Consider the following 24,051-nt stretch of genomic DNA (forward strand, 5'->3'; position numbering starts at 1 on the left):
CGTTAATACCAAGGCCCTACCCAGTATTAGTATAGTGTTCCTAATAAAATGCTGCATGAGTGTTTATGCACCACAGAAAAAAAACCTGTGAGGTAATGCATCTATAGTCAAATGAAGCTTTCGGTTTGTCAGCATGAATCGAAAACTACTACTAGTAAGATGCAATTTTTCTTAAGTTACTTAATAATACTTGAAATAAGTAGGCAAAATATGTATGCATGATTTTTAGAATGCATAGTTATGATGCTCACTTATTATTTTAGCATTCAAATGATTATCTCAGAAATAATCTCGGTACCATAGAGACAGAGATTACCCGTCCATGCGGGACCATAGAGAGAGCGTAACCCCCCCCCCCCCCCCACTGTTGAGGAAATACCAATTTGTCCCCCCCCAATATACAGTACAAAATATTTCTATATGTCCCCCTTTAATGAACCCTGCCAATGGATCTGTATTTTCTTCATCTATTCTATTTATTTATGTCTATTCGTTTTTAATATATTTCCGTTTGTTAAGGAAAATAGGTGTGTTTCCCCCTCCAATTGTACACTTGGTTGCACCCATACTCAACGCAAATTGGTTGATATATTTTAGCAGCTCAGTCTGTAAGAAATGGAGACAGCAGCCAAGCGTAGAAAAGTATAGCAGAGCATACGAGCTATTTTTCAGACAGTAAGTAACTAGATACCTAAATAGTAGGTAACCTTAGCTTAGTATAGAAGCATCATACGATGGCTTGGTTTGTTCTTAAGAACGTCAATCAAATTTTGATATTTGCACACCCACGAAGTAGGCTAGGCTAACGTCAGTTCCAGTTTTTGACCATGAACGTTACATTCACTTGTATATCCTCCCGCCGAGTTTGTTGTGAACCCTCACGTTGTGACAGACCGTTATAAATGCGAGTGAAAGTGAGGAAAGTTGCACAGCATTTCGTTCCTTTACACTACATTTGTGGGTACACTAAGCGGACCCCCATGTCCATACCATGGTTACGCCCTTGCATCAGTATCTTCACAAATAAACACAGTCACCACACTACACTGTCAGACAGTGATTAAACCTCATTCTCTTGTCTTTATACATAGAGACATTTACATGGATGTGTGAACATACATAGTGATCGTTTAATAACTTTCTTTTGTTTCTATAAATAAAGAGATATTTGCACTGATGGATGAACATAATCACCTGATTTTGTAAATGTGAGAAATAAACAAAAAGTGGGTGCTTCCTGCAATTGTCATGTCTACAGTAATTGCTAACATTTACAAAATGATCCTACTGTAAATAATAAGTCTATTTAATGAAAGTAAAGGTCCATGTATTAATAAAAATCTTAATGAAATTAATAAAAAAAAATTGAGGTTGTTGAATTTAGTTGTATACATGTTCTCATATTTATAGCTATATTTTGTTGTAATGTGACAAGTGATAATCTCAAGGTTTACTGGGTTTTATATGATTCTTATATGATTCTTTGCTCTTTTTTTATACTGTGGGTTTGAGTGAAGTGAACTGAAAACAAACATCGTCAACAACAAACACAACAATTCCTCCTCAGCATTCAACAACTCCACGTGAGACGCATGGTTTGTAAGCGTTGCTATGGTTTTTCCGACAAACTACTACTTCTCTCAGCTACTTCCTGTTGGTTTATAGGACGATTAATACGAGTCGCCCCCTATCGTTTCAAAGAATATTACAACAGTGAGCGCGTCAAGTATAAACGCTTCGTCGGTTTGGGGAGGTGCGCGCGCAAGGGGGGGTCAAGGGGGAGGGAATTATTATTATTATTATTATTATTATTATTATTATATATTTTATTATTATTGTTATGCATGTGTGTCTGTTATTATTTCAGGCATAAGATATTTCTCATATATAGGCCTATTAAATGTTTTATACACATTTTAGAAACGTTTGAAGGATTTTTATACGGCACCACTGCTCTCATTAGACGGCACCCTAATTGGGAAATTAGTCAGCAAAGTACCAGTAGAGACCCACAGGGACCATTACAATTCCCATTATAACCATTAAAACCATTACAAATTCTAGGAGGGGTTCTGTTGTTTTTTTCCCATCAGGGATAATTTTTGAATGGTTCGAGTATGTTTAAAGTAAAGCTATTCAGAATACTCATAAGACACCTAGATGTTTGTAGGAAATTGGAAGGACGCCATCTCAGACAGCCTATATTTTATTTAAAAGAAATTTACATTTCTAGGGATAACACTAAACCAGTAGTGTCACTTTAAAGAACCAGTTGAGTGACAAAGTAGAACAACTTCGACTTATTAACTGGTCTTCTTAACCGTATTCAAAATTGGTTTTAAAACATAAACTAAAAAATAAGACACGGATGCTTTCACTTGCCCTTACTAAAATGTCGTCGTTGGTTAGTCATGTTGGTGGAGGAGGGGCTTTGTAGGACCTTTAGCCTGTGACGTGTCCTGTCAACAGCCAATCAGCGTGCGGCAGAGTTCTTGGCGCGTTGTTGTGAACGGAGGCTGGATCAAACTCGGCTTCTCTGAGATGTTTAATCACCGAGATAGGTTTTCATTTACCAACGCTGGATCGCGCTTCTAAATGAATCTTCTGATTATTTAAAAACACGCGGGGGTTTTCAGTACATGCCAGCTGCTGTTTATGTTTTGTCTTTTGATTGATTTGTCACTGTTGTCTGTCCGGCTAGCAGACTAGCTAGCGGTTGCTGCGTAACAGCACAATGAGTACTTCTAAAGAGATCAAGCGTAAGTTCTTCCTGTTAATGTAGCTTTTAACGATCAGAGGAGATTACACTTTAGCATTAGGTAAATGATGTTAGGGAGGTCGCACAAGTGTCCCTAATTTTAGGATTTATACACGGTCTCATAACTAACGTATTTTTATTATTATTATTATTATTATTATTATTTATTTTTTTTTACACAGTTGGTTAATACCGTTGTCAGGATTAGACATTGCATCAGTTACTGATTTTTGTTCAGCAGAGCTACACGTGTTTCACCTTCAAGTCACTTCATCCTTTTTATTTATTTATTTATTTATTTATTTATTTAATGCAGAACTACAGAAAGCCAAAAGCAAAGCCCAGATCACCAGTAATCTGAAGGAGGAGTCCAATCTGTGCAATCACCTCGGAGAACTTTTAGCCAAGAATGGTAAGAAACTTCAAATTCTTAATGGTTCTCAGATTTGCCTGTCTGATTTTACAGTTGATTATCTGTCTGTCTGTACTGGATTTGCCTGTTTTCTCCCTGACTCAGGTGATTACCAGGCGGCCATAGAAGAGCATCGGCAGGAGCTCGCGCTGTGTGAGGTTCTGCATGACGTCATCGGCTGTGCTGTAGCCAATCGGAAGATAGGAGAATGCTATGCAGAACTTGGAAACATTGAAGCTGCTCTCAAGGTAAAGACAGTCAAAACAACCTGTATCCAGATTTAGCCTTTAGATTGACATTCCAGTGTCTGTGAAATGATCAGTGGCTTCAACACAACGCTCATGGTCTTCCAGCATCAGAGACGGCATTTGGACCTTGCTCGCTCTGTAAATGATGCGGCTGAGGAGCAGAGAGCTTTGGCCACCATTGGTCGCACTTACCTCTTCCTTCATGACTCCGACCAGTCACGGGACAGCCTGAAGCAGGCAGAGGACGCATTCAAGAAGAGCCTGGCTATACTGGATGGCCGTCTAGAAGGTTTGCGCGTTCTTGTTGACCTACTCGAAGTAAAGACTAGGGGGTTTTATCAGGTGACAGCAGTGGAGAGTGTAGTCCCTTTTGCTTACTAGCATGTATTAATTCATTCATTTTTTAAATTTTTTTTTCATTCCTTCCCTGCTTCAACAATAATAAATTGTATGAAATAAACTCCGTTATAAATAGAAGATCCTCTCCTATGTCTAGGCATGACTAGGCAAGTTGTGTTCACTAGGTGCCGGGCTGGGTCATTCGAGACACACACCGGTTTCTACTGACAGTGGAAGCTCCCCCATTATGTCCTCCTCATCTGATGCCTTTGACTATCAAGTATATCCTACTGATCTACAAAGCCTTTGATACTATCAGATGATAGTTTAATTGCCCTCGAAATGAAATAGCCTTGTTGTTGACATGGTGTTAAAAAGCAATATACAAACATACAATCGGTAACCGCTTCATCATGGTTAGGCTTGTGTTGAATCTGCAGCCTGTTCCAGGAACACTGTGCGCGAGGTGGGAATACACACTTGATGGGACGCCTGTCCATTACAAGAACCATGCACACATAGACACAATTGTGTTCACACCTAGGGCAATCCACCTACTGGCATCAGAGAAACCATAAGAAAGCCATGCACAGGGGATCCTGGAGCTGTGAGAAAATAATGCGATTGGGTTCACCATCATGCCACCTAGCTTACTACCAAGAATGCTACACTTGACCTAGGGTGGCCGAGGCAGAATTTCCTTATTTCATATGAAAATGGCGATGTGGTTAGATTTTGCTCTATTTAATATGCATGAAGTCATAAGATAAGTTACAAACGCTAACCTTGCCCTTGAGCCCTAACATTAGTTGCAGTCTTTGAAACTGTTTATACAAATCTAATAGTGCAAATGATCTGTTTGCAAGTTGTAATTCTGCAGTCCAGTGTATTTGGACAATTCGGTCATTGAAGTCTGTTTACTGTTGCCTGAGTTTCCCTACTTGGAATTCAGAGTTGAATGACTGTTTCGTTGCATTTTTTTTCCTGACCTCTTCCTTACTAAACAAGATAATCTCCAGTGATTCCTCTGTTTTGGTTAAGTGATAGAATGTTGATGACATAGTGAATAATATAGCTGTGTATGCATTGCAGGGACCGTGTCTGCACGGGAGCTGAGTGAAATGAGAGCACGCCTGCTGTTGAACCTGGGCTTTGTGTTTGATGGCCTGAAAGAACCACAACGCTGCAGCGATTTCATCCGCCAGAGCATCTACATCTCAGAGTGAGACACTCGCAATTATAACCTGTGTCACTCTACATTGAGTACTTGTTGCTCTACATGGACACTGCTGATGCTGCAATTAAATCAGTTTTTATTTTTTCCCTGTCTCAGGAAGAACAATCTGCTGGAGGATCTCTACCGTGCCAACTTCAATCTGGGCAGCATTCATTTCAGAAATGGACAGCACTCTCTTGCAATGCGCTGCTTTGAGAAGAGCAAGGAGTGTGCACGCAAGATGAGTGACAAGTTTAGCGAGAGTGAGTGCTTCTACACCGTTGGCAAGGTGAGCAGTAGGTGAACAGTAAATTAACCGGCTGACGTGGCTGGCAGGGGCTGCGCAAGTTTGGGATGGGACTGTCATTTTAAAATATAACAAAAAAAAATGAAAGTATAAAACTTTACAGTGACTTTACTGTGCCAAATGCATTGATGTTGCATAATATAGGCTGCTATTCAGTGAACACCTAAACCATGCATTGTGCTGAAATGTCACTAGAATATTGTAAAATCATTCGAAATGAACAGATATTTTCAGCTATGTTCAGAACAGATACTAGAAAAAAGAACTTTGGGAAATGAAATACTTGCAACAGGCTTCAAGGAGGAAAAAAACCCAGTCAAAATATTATAAGGTAAAATTGGACTGATTAAAATAATGTAACAATTATGAACAAGCAAATAACATATCCGTAAAGACAGTAATACTTTGCAGAGTGTAGTGTTCTAACATCCCAAGTCTGTATAACTATTCAAGGGTTATAAAGATGTTATGTGGACTGCTCTGGTTTTATTTCTAAGTGTTATGTATTTTATATCTGCGTAGGTTCTTCTGAATCTGGGAGACCTGCTGGCAGCCCGGTGCTCTCTGAAGAAGGCCTTCCTCCTCGGCTCCCAGCAACCTACAGAACGAGAGGCAGTCAAGAGAGACCTGAGATATGGTAAGAGGGAAAGTGGGGAGGCTGTGATTGAGCCTTTTTATGGTCTGGAAAATGTGTGTGTGGGGGAAAAAAGAGTCTGTGTTAGCATATTCTTTATCAGTTCATTCTCAGTGCTGTTGTATGTTTCCACAGCAATCCGTGGCTGTCAGCTGGAGGAAGCTATGGCAGCTGTCAATAACCCCGTCTCTCAGGAGGCTTTGGGACTTGCAGAGGAACTGGGAGATCTCTACTGCAAAGTGGGCTGCTATTCCAAAGCTCTGGAAGCTTATCGCACACAGGCAAGAAGCTGTTGTATTTAAATCTAATTCTTAAATAAACAAAGGAAGATTATAGTGGCCAGGTAAACACACTGTACAAAATCTTGCCTATAAAAGGTGTTTCTAAATCACACATTTGCCAAAAACTACAGAGTGTCCCAAAAGTCTCCATACATAAGGAACTATGTACATCAGCACCACGTTGGTTGTACCTTTGTCTGTGGATGTTTGTGGACGTCCACTTCTCAGTTGGTCTGCAACACTTCCAGTTTTTTTTTCCTCCAATTTGTTAGTAAGTTTGGCCGCAGTCTCGTGTGCGATGATGCTTGTCATGTTTCCTGTTAAAGTCCATGACAGCTGCCCGATCCAGACATGAGAATGATGTCAGTACATTCTTCTTTTGTCAAAGGCATTCTTAAAGGCTATCTGGGGAAAAAAGTAGAATATAAACTAAGTATGAAAATTTTTGGAAGACATTTTGCTAAAAAAGTTTTAATGGATGGAGACCTTTGGGACACCTTGTATATCAAGTTGTTAAATAATCGTATATAGACTTTTTTTGTGTGGTTTCTCAATCTCTGATACACTGCTTATTTAAAACCATGGACACACATACATTGCATAGATGAAAACGGTGGCAATGGCCATCTTGAAGCCAGAATTAAACCATCAGCAAATAGTTGGGAGTCATTCTATGAAACAATGAGACCAGGTAGAAGGTCCCCAAATCTTGAAGGTGTACCTTACAAGTGATTCAAATGACTGATTTGTATATTTAATTGTATATTCATTTTAAATATAAGTGTTAAAACCTTAAGAAGCAGAGTCTGTATGTATAAAGCTGCTCAGAGTAATAAAAATGGTTTTAAATGGCAAGTAATTATTAGAAATCAGAAAATTTACTCCTATGTTTTATTTAGAAGTGCTGCAGAGGCGTCTCAAACTGTTTTGAGTAGTGAAAGGTAGCAGTACTGAGAAAGAAACATCCACACATCTTCCATGCTTGAAAAGATGTTCTGCAATTCTGCAACAGATAATGTAGTACCAATAAATAAGCACTGTGTCAGCTGGAAAGTTCCCATTTTTTTCAGTCACAGCTTTAATTAGTAGTCACATACAATGCCATTCCAGCTGTTTGAGCTGCAGCCATTTGGGACGTGAATCACCTTTATCATCTTTTCTCTGGTGTGCAAAATTGCCATCTCCTGGTGAACCATTTTCTGTGGCTGAACTATTTGTTTAATGCAATGCTCTTGCTGTTTGTTTGTACACTATTTAAATGGTTTTATTGTATTGAGTAGATACCTTAGTATTTCTATTTCACATCTATGTTTCCAGCTGTCATGTGCTGAAGAGTTGGGGAAGCCTGCTCGAGAGCTGGCTGTTATCCATGTCTCTCTGGCGGCCACTTATTCTGACCTGCGACAGCACAACAAAGCTTTAGAGCACTACAGACACGAGCTGAAGCTGAGGGAAGGCAATCCCAAAGAGGTACCACAAAACACATACACTGGTCTTTTATCTTGTTTACAGATAAAAGACTACAAGGATTCATCAGATTTGTTCTCATTGTATGTTTCATGCGTGTGTGGCAGGAGTGTGAAACGTGGCTGAACATAGCGAGCTGTCAGGAGGAGTATGGCATGAGCATGGAGGAGGTGGACCAAAGCTACACTGCTGCTCTGAATTGTGCTGAGAGAGCAGCTCAAAGCAAACTCCAGGTTCCTCACTCTCCTTCATGTTCCACTTTCATACATCGCACGTGTGTACAGAACGCCAAGAACTCCATTCAAACTGATTGTTAGCATTTTAGTGCAGGAATAATCTCTGTATTTTCTTTGGTTGTGTGTTTCATGTTCTTGGCTGCAGAGACGTGTTCTGAGGGTGTGGTTGCAGGCGCAAAAGCGTGCTAGCTCAGCAGGCGCTGATGCCACAGAGGCCCGTCTCCAGGAGCTGTGTGAGGCAGAGGGCTGCCGGTTGGAGGACAGTGATGAAGAAGAGGAGGAAGAGGAGCTGCAGAATAGTGAACCTCTGGACAGTGACATCCAGCTCTCAGATTCTGGTATAGAGAGCAAAAAAGATGATTTATAATAGCCATGAATGTGTAGCTGATATGTAATATGCTTTGTTGTTTTCTGTGCAGATGATGATCTGGAGGGTTACAGTAAGCTTGTGACTGGCAGGAGGAAAACTGGCAGGGTAAGTGCGGATTATTCAAACCTGCTTTACATATTATTTGCATACTCTTATGTCTGTGTCTCATCATTCTTTTACGTCTTTCTCAATATTTCTTTATAACTGCCTCTTCTGGTTCTTACTTTTTCTCGTGTGTCTGTCTGTAAACACACACAGTGGAACCGCCGGAATGAGAAGGGTGAAACGGCACTGCATCGAGCCTGCATTGAGGGCAACATGAAGCAGGTCCAGTACCTAGTAGAGCAGGTGAGTTGAACTCATCACCGAAACCCAACAGTTCAGCTCTGATGATGTGATTATGTATGAAATTCCTGTTTTTTTCCGCAACAGGGCCATCCACTAAATCCTCGAGATCACTGTGGCTGGACTCCACTGCATGAAGCTTGCAACCATGGCCATCTAGGTACTGAGATGCTTGTGTCTTTTTCTCTCACTGTAACGTCCTCTGTATAAACTGGTAGATACATTCCTGTTAGCCTCACCTGTAGCTAACCTTTTTTAAAAAAAAATTATTAATTTTTAAAATTTTTTACAAGTTTAGAAATTTCTTGTTTTGACAACTGATCTCCTTTGTACCTCCTTTATACCTTTTAGGGATTGTGTCCTTGCTGGTGGACAAAGGGGCGAATGTAAATGATCCTGGTGGTGCTTACTGTGAAGGGGTAACGCCCCTGCATGATGCCCTGAGTTGTGGGCACTTTGAGGTAGCACGGTTGCTGGTGCAGAGTGGGGCTTCAGTAAACGTCCGCAATAACAAGGTCAGATATAAATACAAATAAACAGTGACACCTGTATACGGCATTCTCCAATTAAGGGTCATGACTGAATTTGTTACCAAAGCTGTTTTATGTAATATATAAACACATATTTTTACCTCTAAAAAATTTGTCTTGTTTCTGAACTGGTGGAAGTACAGAGATTTCCAAAAACATATGGCTGAAGAATTCGTTTAAAAAAAAATATATTAAAAATAAGTCACACAAATCTTGAGTGGCATTCACCTTATTGTCAGCAGATTGCTATTTCAAATCCCGACAATGCTACAGCTAAACCTGGCCAGGAGCCCCTGGATAAAATTGTTTGGGTTGGTAGGAATGGTATACTGTCTTTCCCATGTCACACTGCCCTCTGATGCAGCAGGTACAACAGTTGAAGAAAGATGCAGTTGGTTGGCTGCATGTCTCACATTAGCCTTCACCCTCCCCAGTTGGTAGCTGACATATGATGGGGAGAGCTTACTAACTAGTGGGTGGGAATTAGCAGATGACCATATTGCATAGTGACTGCACCTACGTTATAGATTAGGTCTGCTTAATGTATTACTTATTTAAATAGTGTGTGGGTATATGTGTATGTGTATAATCAATACACATTTTTGTATAAACAAAATCAAAGTCCAAAAGCTCTAAACATCAGATTGATCACACACAGTGTGTGTGTGTGTATGTGTACACACACACATTATATATGTGTGTGTGTTTGTGTGTGTGTGTGTGTGTATATATATATATATATATATATATATATATATATATATATATATATATATATATACACACACACACACACACACACACACATATATATATATATATATATATATATATATATATATATATATATATATATATATATATGTGTGTGTGTGTGTGTGTGTGTGTGTGTGTGTGTGTATATATATAATATATATATATATATATATATATAAAATACACTCACACACACGCTATGTGTGATCAATCTAATGTTTAGAGCTTTTGGACTTTGATTTTGTTTCAGTGTTAATGGATATATTAATGTGTGTATTCTGTGTGTCTGTCAGGGTGACAAACCTATGGACACCTTGCGACATTGGCTAAAGACGTATGGTCGTGAACTGGACCAGGAAACACGGCGGGATTGTTCAGAAACCGAGAAACTCCTGAAGAGGGCGCTGGCTGGAGCAGGTGAGAAGTTGTTCAGTAATTTAAGAGAATTTGGCTTTATGTATTGGGATTTGATTCATTTATGTCTCAGGAAACACATTTACAGTGTTAAGGACTTATAATAATGCAAGAGAGAAATTTTCTGAAAATTGATCCTTATGATACTGAAATAAAACAGCCAGTTGCAATTGTAAGCATTAACTTCTTTCAGTAATTTTGGCATGAGCGTCACAGTGCTGGCAAACTTGTTTTTATCTTCTTCAGTGGAATGTGCTAAATTTCTTTCACAGATCTTACAAATGTCACTATTATATTAATAATATAATTAATGTAATAATTGTACTAATCATTTCAATAGGCACGGTGTTAAAAATGTAAACACCATGAATTGTTTTATATGGCACTGGCCTTCTGTTTGTACTTGTCAGATTAGACATTAGGCTTTTTATCAATCAGTAATGACATTTTCTGTCTCTGTGTTGTAGCAGCAGCTGCACCTGTGACTCCACAGCCTCTGCGGGACAGTCAGCTGTTTGACGCTGAGTGCTCAGAGACACTGTTACAGCAGAGTGAGCCCCTCCCCATATCCCAGCATGCCTTGCTCAATGCACATACTCCTCCAGAGGCCAGTACTCCTCCCAGAGCAAGGCGATCCACTGGCCCCCGCCACCGACCCAGGGGGACTGAGGAGAATGTTCTGTTTGGGGTGAGATTTCACTGATATTAATGTCTTTGATTGTTTCAATAGGCAACTATTGCTCCTGTTTGCACTTATTGTATGTGCCCAAGCTATTAGATTGAACTGGCACTCAAGATATATAGGTTTATGTAAACAGATGTTGGGAACTTGGGTCTCCTAGTGGACTGAAGGGGGCAGCAACATCATAAATTATACAATGTTATACCACAGCTGGTCTATTCTCAATTCTGATTGGTCAGAATCTGTTAATTTCCTGTAGCAGCACAGCTCTGATGGTAGTTCCAGCTGCAAATACTAGTTTTATATTAATGTGCTTATAATATTTTATCGTTTCTGTAGTTACAATGTGCATAGTTCTTCTGTGAGGAGATGTTTATTAACATTTATGGAAGCAGCGCATTGAAACAATCAGAGGTGAAGCTGTCCCTTTATGATTTCAGCATGGGAGAGTCTAACTTGTTTCGCCAACATTGCACAATATTAAATGTAACTTGAAAAATTGTGCTGGTTAGTAAATAGCTGTGTTATAAGATGAATAAAAAAGAAAACTCTAGGATGTGCTGTTATAGGAAAATGTTGGAGTGGTAACAGCCCTCTGCTTTGTATCGAGCTTGTCCAGTATAGGTTTTGTTTTGTCATTAACTAATAGGCAGCTACTTCTATATTTAATATGGGCTCTTTCTGAAGCCTCATTGTAGCTTCTGCATTGCTGGTTTCTTTCATTTTTAATGTTTATTATTGATTCAGTTGGAATTTTAATGGTTGAGAGAGTTTTGTACTGTTGTGGGTGGTGGGAGTTTTTGGGGTCAGCAGTCTGTGCCACACATTAGAGAAGGTCAGGAATCTTACTGTTTGTACGTTTTTCTTCCTTTTTCTCCACTTACTCTCACAGAATGAGAGCAGCTCCTCTGAGCACTCGGACTCTGACATCAGCCCACTGCGCCCCGTGCAGCCAAGACTTCGCTTTCCAGACGTCTCTCGATCCCCACAAGAAGTGTGTGACACTCAGGATATCCCTGCTCCACCTGGTGGTAGAGAGACAGAGTTATCCTCACAGCCTCGCTCTGGCAGAGAGGAATACCATAGGGCCATTCAAAACCTGGGCAGTGCAAAGTCCCGTCTTCTCTCTCAGAGCCTGTCAGAACCAGCCTTCAGCAGCACACCAGCGGTGTCAACCAATCATGTGTCAGCTTTAGTCCCCGAGGAGCATTACATGCAAGACGACTGGCTGGAAGATGACTTGGGGTGCGCTCAGCCAAAAAAGAAACGGAGGGTTGTCTCAGAATGGGACAGTGTGGCATCTAGAAATCAGAATCGTGCATCTGGATCATTCGAGTCGTCTGCTAGAGGTGTGGAACAAATGTGATGATATTATTAATGAAAATTACTTATCACTAAGTGCATCTGGTCTTTTTGAAATAATGAAAATTTAGTTTTTCAGATTTATTCTGCATGTATCTGCTCAAAACATGTGAAACTGTGGTGTGACCATAAAGTAACGGAGATATATTTTCAGGCTTGTTGTTGTGTCTCTAAGTGCTTTGTAATTATATTTCTTATGCAGGTCAGTCATACTCCGGCAGGAGTCTGTCTCTGAAAAAGAATAACAAGGCTCGACAAGTGAAGATGAGCCAACTGCCTGGTATGGTGATGCTGGGCAGAAGAGAGGTCACCAGGTCACCCAGTCCCATCATTACCCCTGTTGATGACCCCCCTCAGCAGTACAGCACACAGGCAATGGTGAGAGAGTCCCTTGTTGTCTCATTCTCTGACGTTAAACACCGTTTTGTAAATTGCTATGGTAAAAAGTACAGATTTTAAAAACTAACTAGTAGCTGTGGCCAACTAATCAGTGACTAGTCAGCTAATCTCTCTAGTGGAAGCTCTGTGAAACCTTATATAATTAAGACCATATCCACACGATAGTCGTTTTTTCTCACCAATAATTTTATCCTCACAATGGAAACCCTGGATTATGTACAGTAACTGGAGTATTACTCAACGCGCATGGCGTCCTGTGGTAATGGCCCTAATTAGAGACATTGTAACACCATTATCAATACCCTTGCTAACAAATAGTCATTTATTAATAGTCTTGCATAGTCTTCTTAGTTGTGCATAGTCATTAGTATGCCATTTACATGTTTTGGTCATGGCTTCTATGGACTTTAGTTAAGCTGTACTTTTATTGATCCCATGTGTGAGAAATTCAGTCATTCAGACTTATTCTAAATTTAGGGAAAGAATGTGTTTCTGATTTTTAAAAAAATACCAACTTTCAGTACATAATGGCAGAGAATGACTATTGACTTCTTTTTAAGTTAGGACTTAATACTTACTTTATACATTAGAGACCTAAGTGTTCATTTCTCAGGCCTACATTCTTATGTTTGCCATCCTCAATAATAAGTTGATATGTACTGTATGTAGAACGTTTACTGTAGGCTATTCAATTAGGTTATGAGCCATTGTTCTTTAAAAGTAATGGCTGCTTTTTATGTCTCTGCCACTAGGAGGTGGTGGCATTATTTTATTCGGGTTGTGTGTACATCCGTCCAAGATTCTCATTGGCGCTGTATCTCAAAAACTAGTGGTTAAATGTTTGTAGAATTTATATGGAATTATCGTTGTAAACAGCAGATTTTAGTTCACAGATTAAGGTACAATAAAGTCAACATCTGAAACAGTTATACTTCAGTATTTTCCTTCCTGTTTAAAGTATATTTTAAGGGTATTTCATGCATACAAATCAGTAAGAAGAAGAATTAGACTATTGTTAAGGTATTATTATTATTATTATTATTATTATTATTATTATTATGGGGTCATCTGTGCCCAAGCCTCATTGATGCACGTGGAGCAAATGCTAGCCTGTCTGGTCAGATCCCACAGAAGACCTACTGTAGCACAAATTGCTGAAAAAGTTAATGCTGTCTATGATAGAAAGGTGTCGGAACACAGTGCATCGCAGCTTGGTGTGTATGGGGCTACGTAGACGCAGATCGGTCAGAGTGCCTTTGCTGACCCCTGTCTACCGCCGAAAGCGCCTTCAATGGGCATGTGAGCATCAGAACTGGACCATGGAGCAATGGAAGAAGGTGGCCTGGTCTGATGAATCACGTTTTCTTTTACATCATGTGGACAGCTGGGTGCATGTGTGTCACTTCCTTGGGGAAGAGATGGCACCAGGATGGACTATGGGAAGAAGGCAAGGCGGCGGAGGTTCTCTGGGCAATGTTGTGCTGGGAAACCTTGGGTCCTGGCATTCATGAGGATGTTGCAACGGTATTCCCTAATGGTAGTGACCTCTTTCAGCAGGATAATGCGTCCTACCACATTGCAAACATTGTTCAGGAATGGTTTGAGGAACATGACAAAGTGTTCAAGGTGTTTACTTTGCCTCCAAATTCCCCAGATCTCGATCCAATCGAGCATCTGTGGGATGTGCTGGACAAACAAATCCGATCCATGGAGGCCCCACCTCACAACTTACAGGATTTACAAGATCTGCTGCTAATAGCTTGGTGCCAGATCCCACAGCACACCTTCAGAGGTCTTGTGGGGTCCATGCCTCGAAGGCTCAGAGCTGTTTTGGTGGCACAAGGGGGAGCTACACAATATTAGGCAGGTGGTTTTATGGCTGATCAGTGTATACATTTAGGATATAAATTTTATATTGATAAATTTATCTCTAATAAGCAAGCCAGAGCCGATGGTGGAAAGGAAAAACTTCCTGAGACAATATGAAGAAGAAACCAGACTCAAGGGAACCCATCCTCTTCTGGATGACAGCGATTAGTGCAATTATAAATAAATCCCTTCTGTAACTGTGTACTACATGGTCAAAAAGTGGAGTTGTATAAACAGGAAATTAATGATAGTTTTCACATCAAGTCTGTTTTGTTGAAGTTACCCACTGTTCCCTGATGGAGACTTGACTGCAACTGTTCATCGCAAATGTAGTCTTAAAGCTATCATAGTAATCGTACTAGTCCCCTATATATATATATATATATATATATATAAGAGCTACTGTAATCAGAGTGTCGTATGACTGAACTATTAGAAAAATAAACACATTTTAAAAACCTCACTAAATGACTCCTTGACTAACGGTCCCACAGACTACTACTACTACATCATTCTGACCAATCACTAGTAACTCACTCATTGATGTGTTTGTGTTCGTTGTATGTTGTAGCCACAGGCTGTTCCTCACAGCTCAGCAGCTCCTATGCCTACACCAATCAGGATGAGGGTCAGAGTTCAGAACAACGTCTTCCTGATTCCTGTTCCACACAGGTTTGATCTGCTTGTCTGTTATTTTTCTTTTTTTAACTTTACACTTTGTGTGTAACTTTTATTTTGTGTTCTTACTGACACCTCTGTGCTGTATGTGTGAATAGCAGTTGTGTTGCAAGCTGTCAAATTTGACACTGCACATGGGTCAGGCCGTCAAGTTTCTTAAAAAAAACCACATTAGAATTTTAATCACATTAAAGATGTAGTATGAAATATCTGAATAATACTAAGCTTCTGTTTCACCTTTTGTTTTTATTTATTGTTATTCATTTAGCTTTTCCTTAAGCTACCTGAGATGCTTGTTTAAAAATCTGCCATCTTCGACTAAAGGAATTATTTTTTATGTAATCTCAGTTTTCATTTAGGCTAAATTCCAGTGGTTTGCTATTTTGCTATGTATACTCACTACAGAGGGTATGGGATTGTGCACTTTATTCCTTATTTATTATTCTTATTATTTTTATTATGTTTAGTTTTGACAGCTTTAATGACCCCCTCCTGTGCTTAGTGTGTTTGTAGAACCTTATGCTGTGTTAGAACCTAATGCTAATGTTCACCCTTGTTTATGTGTGTATTGTGTGGGGGTTTATGCATTAATCAGTCTTCATTAGTGTGTTCATGGTGAGGCTGACTCTTGTGCTATGTGTTTGTAGACCTGTTAGATCGTTTAGAAACTGAAGCGCTCCTATGTTGAGTGTGTGTATTAATCTTAATTCTGTGTGTTTTCAGTGAGGCTGACTCCTGCACCGTGTCATGGCTGTGTGAGCAGGCCGCGCAACGTTACTATCAGACCTGTGGGCTTCTGCCACATCTCTCTCTGCAGAAAGAGGGTGCTCTGCTCTCACCCGCTGACCTGCTGCTGGCTGTTCTGCACACAAATGAGGAGGTGACAACATATACAAATATATTTCTTGCTGTGGCCATACTAGCATTAGAAATATGAATAAAGTGAAATGCACTATCTTGCCAAAAATATGTGGACATCCGACCATAACACCCATTTGTGGGTCTTCTCCAAACTGTTGCTACAAATTTGGAAGCATATAATTGTATAGAATGTCTTTTATTCTGTAGCATTAGGTTTCCCCTTTACTGGAATTAAAGGGTTGAGCCCAAGAATGTGCACTTGGCACAAAAGCGAGGTCCATGAAGACATGGTTTAATTCAATTCAATTCAATTTTATTTGTATAGCGCTTTTTACAATAGACATTGTCTCAAAGCAGCTTTACAGAAATATCAACATGGTATACAGATATTAAAGGTGCGAATTTATCCCAACTGAGCAAGCCACTGAGTGGCGACGGTGGCAAGGAAAAACTCCCTAAGATGTTTTAAGAGGAAGAAACCTTGAGAGGAACCCGACTCAGAAGGGAACCCATCCTCATCTGGGTAACAACAGATAGTGTGAAAAAGTTCATTATGGATTTATATGAAGTCTGTATGGCCTTAGGAGCAGCCGTAGTCCCAGCAGTCTGGAATTAGAGAAGATTTGAGCTCCATCCAGAGGCAGAAAGGATCTGGATCTCTAGTATCTCCATAAATTCATGTGGGGCTCGGCGAAAGGAGAGAGTGAGAAAAAAGATAATTATGACTGCGAAGTAGTAGAACAGAATCTAGTCAGGGTAGGCTTGAGTAAACAAATACGTTTTAAGCCTAGACTTAAACACTGAGACTGTGAATGAGTTTAATGAGGATGATGTGGAAGAACTCGATTGGCCTGCACAGAGCCCTGATCTCAACCCCACTGGGATGAACTGTGACAGACTGCACCCCAGGCCTTCTCACCCAGCATCAGTGCCTTATCTCACTAATGCTCTTGTGGCTGAATGGGTAAAGCCCCACAACCCCACTCCAAATCTCCAAATTCTAGTGAAAAGCCTTCCCAGAAGAGTGGAGCACAGAGAGACTAAATCTGGAATGGGATTTACTGAAAGCATATACGAATTTTATGGTCAGGTGTCCACAAACACAAAAGTTTGCCCATATAGTGTAGTTTAAATGTGTCATATTCTTGATGGAAAGTCCAGTATGTTTTGTAGAGTTGATGCACTGAATTGTAATTTTTTTTGTGTGATCTGTGTGTTTGCAGGTTCTGGCAGAGGTCTGTTCCTGGGATCTCCCTCCTCTTCCTGAGCGATATAAGAAAGCTTGTAAGAGCTTAGACGTGGGTGAGTGCCTTTCTTGCTAGTTCAGTATCATCTTCCCTACATAATTGGTCTAAATTGGAGGTTATGCAGGGTTGCATTTTGTGCGTGTTTGTTTATTCCCTTCCTTTGTTTGTGTGTACGTGTTGTAGAAGAGAATAGGAGAGTGTTGCGGCTATGTGAGGTGCAGGACGGCTCTCCTTACGTGTGTGTTTGTGGTCTTAGTCTGGCTCCTGCAAGTCTGTCTCCCCTCCTGCGTGCCCTCAAACTCCAGAGCAGCCTCACAGAGCTCAGCCTTTCTGGCAACCGTCTTAATGATGACCTCCTCCCTGAGCTCATCTCTGCAGCAACCACCATGCCCCACCTTCGTCTTCTTGATATCTCAGCCAATCACATCACAGGAGAAGGCATAAAGAAGGCAGCTAGTGCACTGGAGGGAAGGACTCAACATGCCTTTCCGGTACTTTTTACTCTTTCTGAGTGCTGTTAGTTTTTTCACCTCCCAGTCTTGTATGTTATTAGGAAGGTTATGTGATTTCATATAGATTTCTACAATTACAAATGACAGGGGTTACTAGTTTTATTATTCAAAATTATCAATCCTAATGACCTAGAAAAATTATTTGTAGCATTTTAGTATCATCAGATTAGGCTTGGGCTACGATGATGATGATGATGTTTCAGTCTTCACGATTTACCATTTTTAAAGATTAGCAGTTTAATCGTACAGAACGCTAAAAAGACAGGAACATTTCTACTGGTCCAGGTGGAAGTATGGGACACCATAATAATTTTACCAGCTGTGCAGTCGGAAACTGCTGGCTGGCAGAGGCAACCAAGCTGGCTTTATGATTGACATACAATAGCTTATGCTTGTCAGTGAGGTGTAAAATGTCACTAGATTTGATATTAGCAACAGCGAAGCATGATCTATCACAGGGTTCTTCAAAACTGCAGAGTTTAGCTCCAACCTCCAAACTCACCTGCCTGTAATTTTCTAGTAATCCTGAAGACCTTGGTTAGCTTGTTCAGCAGTGTTTGATTAGGGTTGGAGGAAACTCTGCAGGACAGTGGACCTCAAGGGCCAGATTTGACGTACCAGCCTGATCTATCATGTTGGTACTGGTGTATAGTTGGTATGCATGAATAGATTTTATCCAAATATGGACTGACAGTGTTCAGTTGGGTGTTTTACATATGTGTCATAAACAGAGCTCTGGTGTTGTTTCTCTTGTGATAAAAGCAGTATGTGACTTCTGGGCTGTAGTTACATTGAGAAACAAGACCACAGCTCTTTATGATACTGTTCATTTGTATAACACCCAACCAAAGAGATTCCATATTTGAGCTGAAATTTTGAGGTTTCCCATAAACAGCTGACCCTTTGTCACTTAGCATCAAGCCAGTTATTAGAATTTATAAGATTTAAACTTCTTAATGATGATAAATTCTTTGTCACAACAAATTTTGGTCAGGAACTGATCAACACTGTCCTCAAAACACACTTTGTTTTATATCTCAGTTCATAGAATTTTTTTCCCCACAATTATTCATGCTTTATTACCATCTTTTAAAATCTATTTATTGCAGTGTATATTCAATAAGAAGTCATCTGGGTTTTAGCTGATGTAATTATTTTGACAAAACCTTGGTGACATCATTGGTCAGTTTTCTCTATGACAGCTTTAAATACAGAGAGTGCAAGATCACAGCTTACAAATAAAAATCTGTACGTCATTAAGAATATAACATTTGTTTTTATATTAGTAATTGTAGTAGCCTTGAGAAAAAGTCTTCAAGGTGCTTCTTGTTAACCACAACTTTTATCAAAATGAAACCACTGAGAGAATGAATCAGCATTTTCCATCCTACACTAACCACATTTCATCAGTACTCACCCACAAAATGGTTTATCAAAAAGTATCTTGTCTTCCCCGAAAGACATGCTTCATACATGTCGTCCTAGATTTTAAAAAAAAAGTGTGTTATCTATATTGTTTTTTTGACATGCATGCAAAAATGTACAAAGTAGTGTAGAGTGTAATAATGGGGGGAAAGAATTCAACAGGCTCATCCATGAAGTGTAGGCAGAAACGACGATGATGCATGTTAAGGACAGTACTGATCTTATCAGATCAGATCACGTCAATTTGCTCAGAATATACATAGTTAATAATTCCACACTTTTAAGGAATTCCAGTCAGGTAGTTATGACCCTGACTGTGCTTGAGAACATGCTCAGACTAAGTCTCTGACTAAGCTACACCAGTTTTGAATGTTTAAATAATTGAATAAAATTTTCAATAGTTTGGATGTAATATAAAATTACTTTAGAAGGTAAATGTCTTTTCAGTTGCTGTCGCCTTTCTGTGTTTTTAAGATACAGTGGTCTTTATTAGAATGAGAGAGCTGCTTGGATGTGCAGTCGGGCAGGATGATCCACTGCAGTATTGTTACAATCAGTGATATTCTAGTTCTCCAAAAAATACTTACAGAAGAACAATAGAGTTTAAATTTAAGGGCATGTTTTATTAAAGCACAAATGATGGCTGTTACTACTATCATGACATGCACATTCTTGTGGTTTATCAGCCCCAAAGATCTTCCACCGATACTATAAATTTTGGCCACACAGCATGTAGAAAAGAAAGTGCAAAAATAATAGTGTTCGTGGTCCCCAGCAGTAAGAAGGGTGTGTGATGTGCATGTTTGTGGGTGAGCGTATGTGGAAGTGACTATGCATGATGGAAAACTTTTGCAAGCTGACTTCTCTGTTCTATATATTTTTTTATTTGGCTTTTTAAATCGATTGGTGATTGTTTGCTCTGTTGTCACTAGACACAGACACTTGGCACCAGCAAATAGTAACGCGGTAGTGGCACATTTAAAAGTCTATGAACACAATGATGTTTTAATTTCAATGTTTTCACAAATAAACAAGAGGAAGTCAAGTCATTTCATTAAATACAGTCCCCTCTGAAAGTACTGAAACAGCAAGACCAGTTAGATTGTTTGTTCTTTAAACTGAAGGCATTTGAGTTTGAGATCAAAAGATGAATATCAGATGATGGATTAGAAGTTCAGCTTTCGTTTCCTGATATTTACACCTAGATGTGTTAATTTAGAGCATGGCACTTTTGGTGGCAGTCCACCCAATTTTTAGGTGAGCAAAAGTATTTAAATTAATTGTTTTACAGTAAATCACACTTAATATTTGGTTGCATATCCCTTGCTTGCAATAACTGCATCAAGCAAGAGACCCACTGACATCACCAAAATGTTGTGTTCTTCTTTTATGATGTGATTATTTTCCAGGCTTATACTGCAGCTTCTTTCACTTGTTTGTTTCTCCTTTCAGTCTACTCTCCTGATACTACTAACTACTGCTGGTGTATGTTTAAAAACCCCAGGTTGCTCTTAATGAACCATACAGCATATGCATTTCTAGTATATGAAGAGTATATGTTACTCCTGTTTAAGAAGGTCTTTTCCTTCCACTCAGTGTCTGGAGGAGCTGAATGTGAGTATGAATCCTCTTGGAGATGGCTGGTCTCAGGCTCTGGCCTGTTTATTGTCTGCCTGTCCCCTCCTGGCTACTCTGTCTCTGCAGGCCTGTGGCCTAACTGCCCGCTTCCTTCAGCAACACCGGCTCCTGCTGGCCAGTGCCCTCACAGGTACTGATTCTCTTCTAATTCTTCTAAACTTTAGTTATAGCAAGCTTCACAGTACTACACATTATCACAGTATTTAGTAAAAACATGAAGCACAGAGCTATAAAAAACAAAATGCATGCAATATCATAGCAAGATGGCTTGATTTAAAAAATAGTAGAAACTAGGCATCAGTGTTGGGGAAGCTACTTTGAAACTGTAGCTTTTCAAGCTACTCATAGTTTGAAGTATTTAAGCTACAGTCAAGCTATACTTAAAAATAAAAGTAGTTAGTTACACTACAAGTTGCTCCAAAAAGTTGCTAATGTCATTGAAGCTACTTAAATGAGCAACATTTTGAGTATGTCATGATTGTGAACCAGCTTATGAATAACTATAATTTAACATGAAGGAATTAAACAATTTAAAAATAATTCAGAACAATTATTACAAAAATGTAATATCTATATTACATATAAATAATAATTTCTATATGTGTCCTTCAATTTGTGCTTGAACTCTTGAAAGGCGTATTATTATCGAAGTATTGGACCAGATATTTTAATCTTTGGTTTGCTAAGATAACATATAAAGATGTATTATTTGATTCCTTAAAGCACATGAACTTCTTCAAATAAGGCCATGGGAATTGACTTTCTCATTATCATAATCAGTCACCATCTCCCACTCCTTCATGGATAATAAGGATGAGTGTGTCAAACTTTAATAATCTATACTTCCGATAGGCCAATAATATACAATGCAATCGTTGCAATAATACATGCAAGTATAAATTATGTTGTTTTTACCACTGACTAATTAATTAACCATGGAGATGATGATAATAATAATAATAATAAAGTTAAGATAGGAACTTTTTTCTCTTGCTCCTTTAAACAAGATGTTGAAATACAATTTCATGAAATAAATCCCTCGGCATGCACTGATAACTTTTTGAATTATTTTATTTTATTTGTCAGTAAATGTAAACATTGTATTGTGCTGCCTATTACCCACAAAGCACCTGTAATATTCAGAGGTTTAATCTAATTAATATTCATAGAATGTACTCCAGTATTATTAGTATTATGGTATCATTTACCCGCCCCATACATCACGTCCAGACTGTGATTGGTCGCTTTACTTGTCCATCAGACGGTCACTTCCTGTTCATGTGAGCTACATGAGGCTCTTAATTCCTGGGAAGGAAGCGGGCAAGGAAGAGGAGTTATAATTAGACAAACAAACAAACAAAAAACGCAACGCTTGGTCTCACTACATTGCTATTCGTTTGAAACAGTAACTCGTTACTGGGAAAGCTACTATTTTTAAAGTAGAGGATCTCCTGTCATACCCCTGAATGTAGTGAAGTTAGTAGCGTCGCTACTTTTAGTTAGCTTCTCTCCCCATATGTTGTCATACAATATACTGGTGAGACATATTTAGCTTCACTGAGGTATATTGTAGGCTAATATTTCCATTTAATACAAGCTCTACCTCTTCTTACATACAGAGAGAGCATGAATTTTTAGAGTGGGAATCTAACTGAATCATGTTTACCTAATAGTTCAAAAAAACCCTCAGCTAATCAAAAGTAAGCGTTACAACCCACAGCCTCGTTTTATATGATCTGCATGAACTTGGGAAAATGAATCCTATGAAACGGCCTATAGATCTGGTACCCTACTGCTCAACATTTTCACGCTATCCAGAATTCACAGCAGATCGCCATTCTAAGGTAGTTTTCGTAAACCGCTGTATATTAGTGATGGGAAGTTCGGATCATTTTACTGACTCGGATCTTTGAATCTCGTTCAGCAAAATGAACGAATCTTTTTTCGAGTCATTTCGTTCGTTTCAGCAGAATATAATTAAAATATTACATGTTAAATTCCCCCAACACATCTAATACTTAATAAACTATAAAATAAACTATAGGCTAATGCAATCAAGACCAAATTATGAGAAACAGAAATGATTAAGTAATAGTTTATAATTAGGTCTTCAGGGTATGCAGTCGGTTAGTTCAAATGGTGAAATAAATGGCGCACTTATATAACGCTTTTATCTAAAGCGCTTTACACGGTGTCTCATTCTCTCATTCACACTCACACCAGTGGTAGCAGAGCTGCCATGCAAGGCGCTAACTTGCCAGTGGGGTTCAGTGTCTTGCCCAAGGACACTTCGGCATGTGGAGTCATGCGGGCGGGAATCGAACCGCCAACCCTACGATTAGTGGACAACCCGCTCAACCACCTGAGCCACAGCCGCCACAACACACATCCCGATCCGAGTCCTTCTTTCTTTTGTCACAGAAATGATTCTGTGACAAAAGAAAAACAGAAATGATTAGTTCACGTCTCGAGTCTTCGGGTTCGAGTCGTTCGTTCATCCCATTTCCAGTACTGCATGGTACATTGTCTATGCAGCGGTTACCGGAAGAACGAATGACTCGAGACGTGAACTAATCATTTCTGTTTCTGTTACAGAACCTATGGGGATGTTACAGCGCCTGCGCGGACAAACATGAAAGAATCACTCTCTGAGACAACTCGTTGTTCCCGAGTCATATTAAAGATTCGTTCAAACTCATTCATGAACGACACACCATTACCGTATATAAGTGCACTCCGGTTTCTCCCATGGTCTAAAGTGCAGGTTAATATCAGTGCCTTTTTGCTGCGCTTGATGTAATCACACTCGCCTCTAAAATGGTTCAGATTCAGGGTTTTTGTGCTCGCAGTGGCTATTCAGAAATTAATTTCGGAGGGAAGAGGAAAAATACAAAATCACAACTGTTTTTCTTAGCTGTACAAGTGAATTATGTGCCCCACATTCCAGGTGGATGTCAGACAGCAGTAGCAGCGGTGATGACATGAATATTTTATTTAGCCTAATCATTTAAGGCACAATCTTTAAATTTGAATAATGTTGCCTTGAAATACATGTATGATTATGG

General features: G+C 39.4%; 1 protein-coding gene across 1 annotated transcript in view; it reads left to right on the forward strand.

Moving 5' to 3' along the window:
* Positions 1–2,429: 2,429 nt before the first annotated feature.
* Positions 2,430–24,051, forward strand: part of tonsl (tonsoku-like, DNA repair protein) — a 28,165-nt gene continuing 6,543 nt past the window's right edge. Inside the window, exons 1-24 of the mRNA XM_053633174.1 lie at positions 2,430–2,759; positions 3,075–3,170; positions 3,276–3,418; positions 3,524–3,707; positions 4,850–4,979; positions 5,091–5,262; positions 5,803–5,917; positions 6,050–6,195; positions 7,513–7,665; positions 7,770–7,895; positions 8,044–8,236; positions 8,318–8,373; positions 8,527–8,616; positions 8,701–8,773; positions 8,965–9,128; positions 10,193–10,316; positions 10,781–11,001; positions 11,888–12,344; positions 12,560–12,735; positions 15,197–15,297; positions 16,027–16,183; positions 17,388–17,466; positions 17,595–17,902; positions 20,945–21,116. Coding sequence (XP_053489149.1) covers positions 2,735–2,759; positions 3,075–3,170; positions 3,276–3,418; positions 3,524–3,707; positions 4,850–4,979; positions 5,091–5,262; positions 5,803–5,917; positions 6,050–6,195; positions 7,513–7,665; positions 7,770–7,895; positions 8,044–8,236; positions 8,318–8,373; positions 8,527–8,616; positions 8,701–8,773; positions 8,965–9,128; positions 10,193–10,316; positions 10,781–11,001; positions 11,888–12,344; positions 12,560–12,735; positions 15,197–15,297; positions 16,027–16,183; positions 17,388–17,466; positions 17,595–17,902; positions 20,945–21,116 — 3,661 coding nt within the window. The 5' untranslated portion in view covers positions 2,430–2,734. The remainder of the gene's footprint in view (positions 2,760–3,074; positions 3,171–3,275; positions 3,419–3,523; positions 3,708–4,849; positions 4,980–5,090; positions 5,263–5,802; positions 5,918–6,049; positions 6,196–7,512; positions 7,666–7,769; positions 7,896–8,043; positions 8,237–8,317; positions 8,374–8,526; positions 8,617–8,700; positions 8,774–8,964; positions 9,129–10,192; positions 10,317–10,780; positions 11,002–11,887; positions 12,345–12,559; positions 12,736–15,196; positions 15,298–16,026; positions 16,184–17,387; positions 17,467–17,594; positions 17,903–20,944; positions 21,117–24,051) is intronic.

This window comes from Ictalurus furcatus, chromosome 9, assembly GCF_023375685.1.
Source record: "Ictalurus furcatus strain D&B chromosome 9, Billie_1.0, whole genome shotgun sequence".
Taxonomy (NCBI): Eukaryota; Metazoa; Chordata; class Actinopteri; order Siluriformes; family Ictaluridae; genus Ictalurus; species Ictalurus furcatus.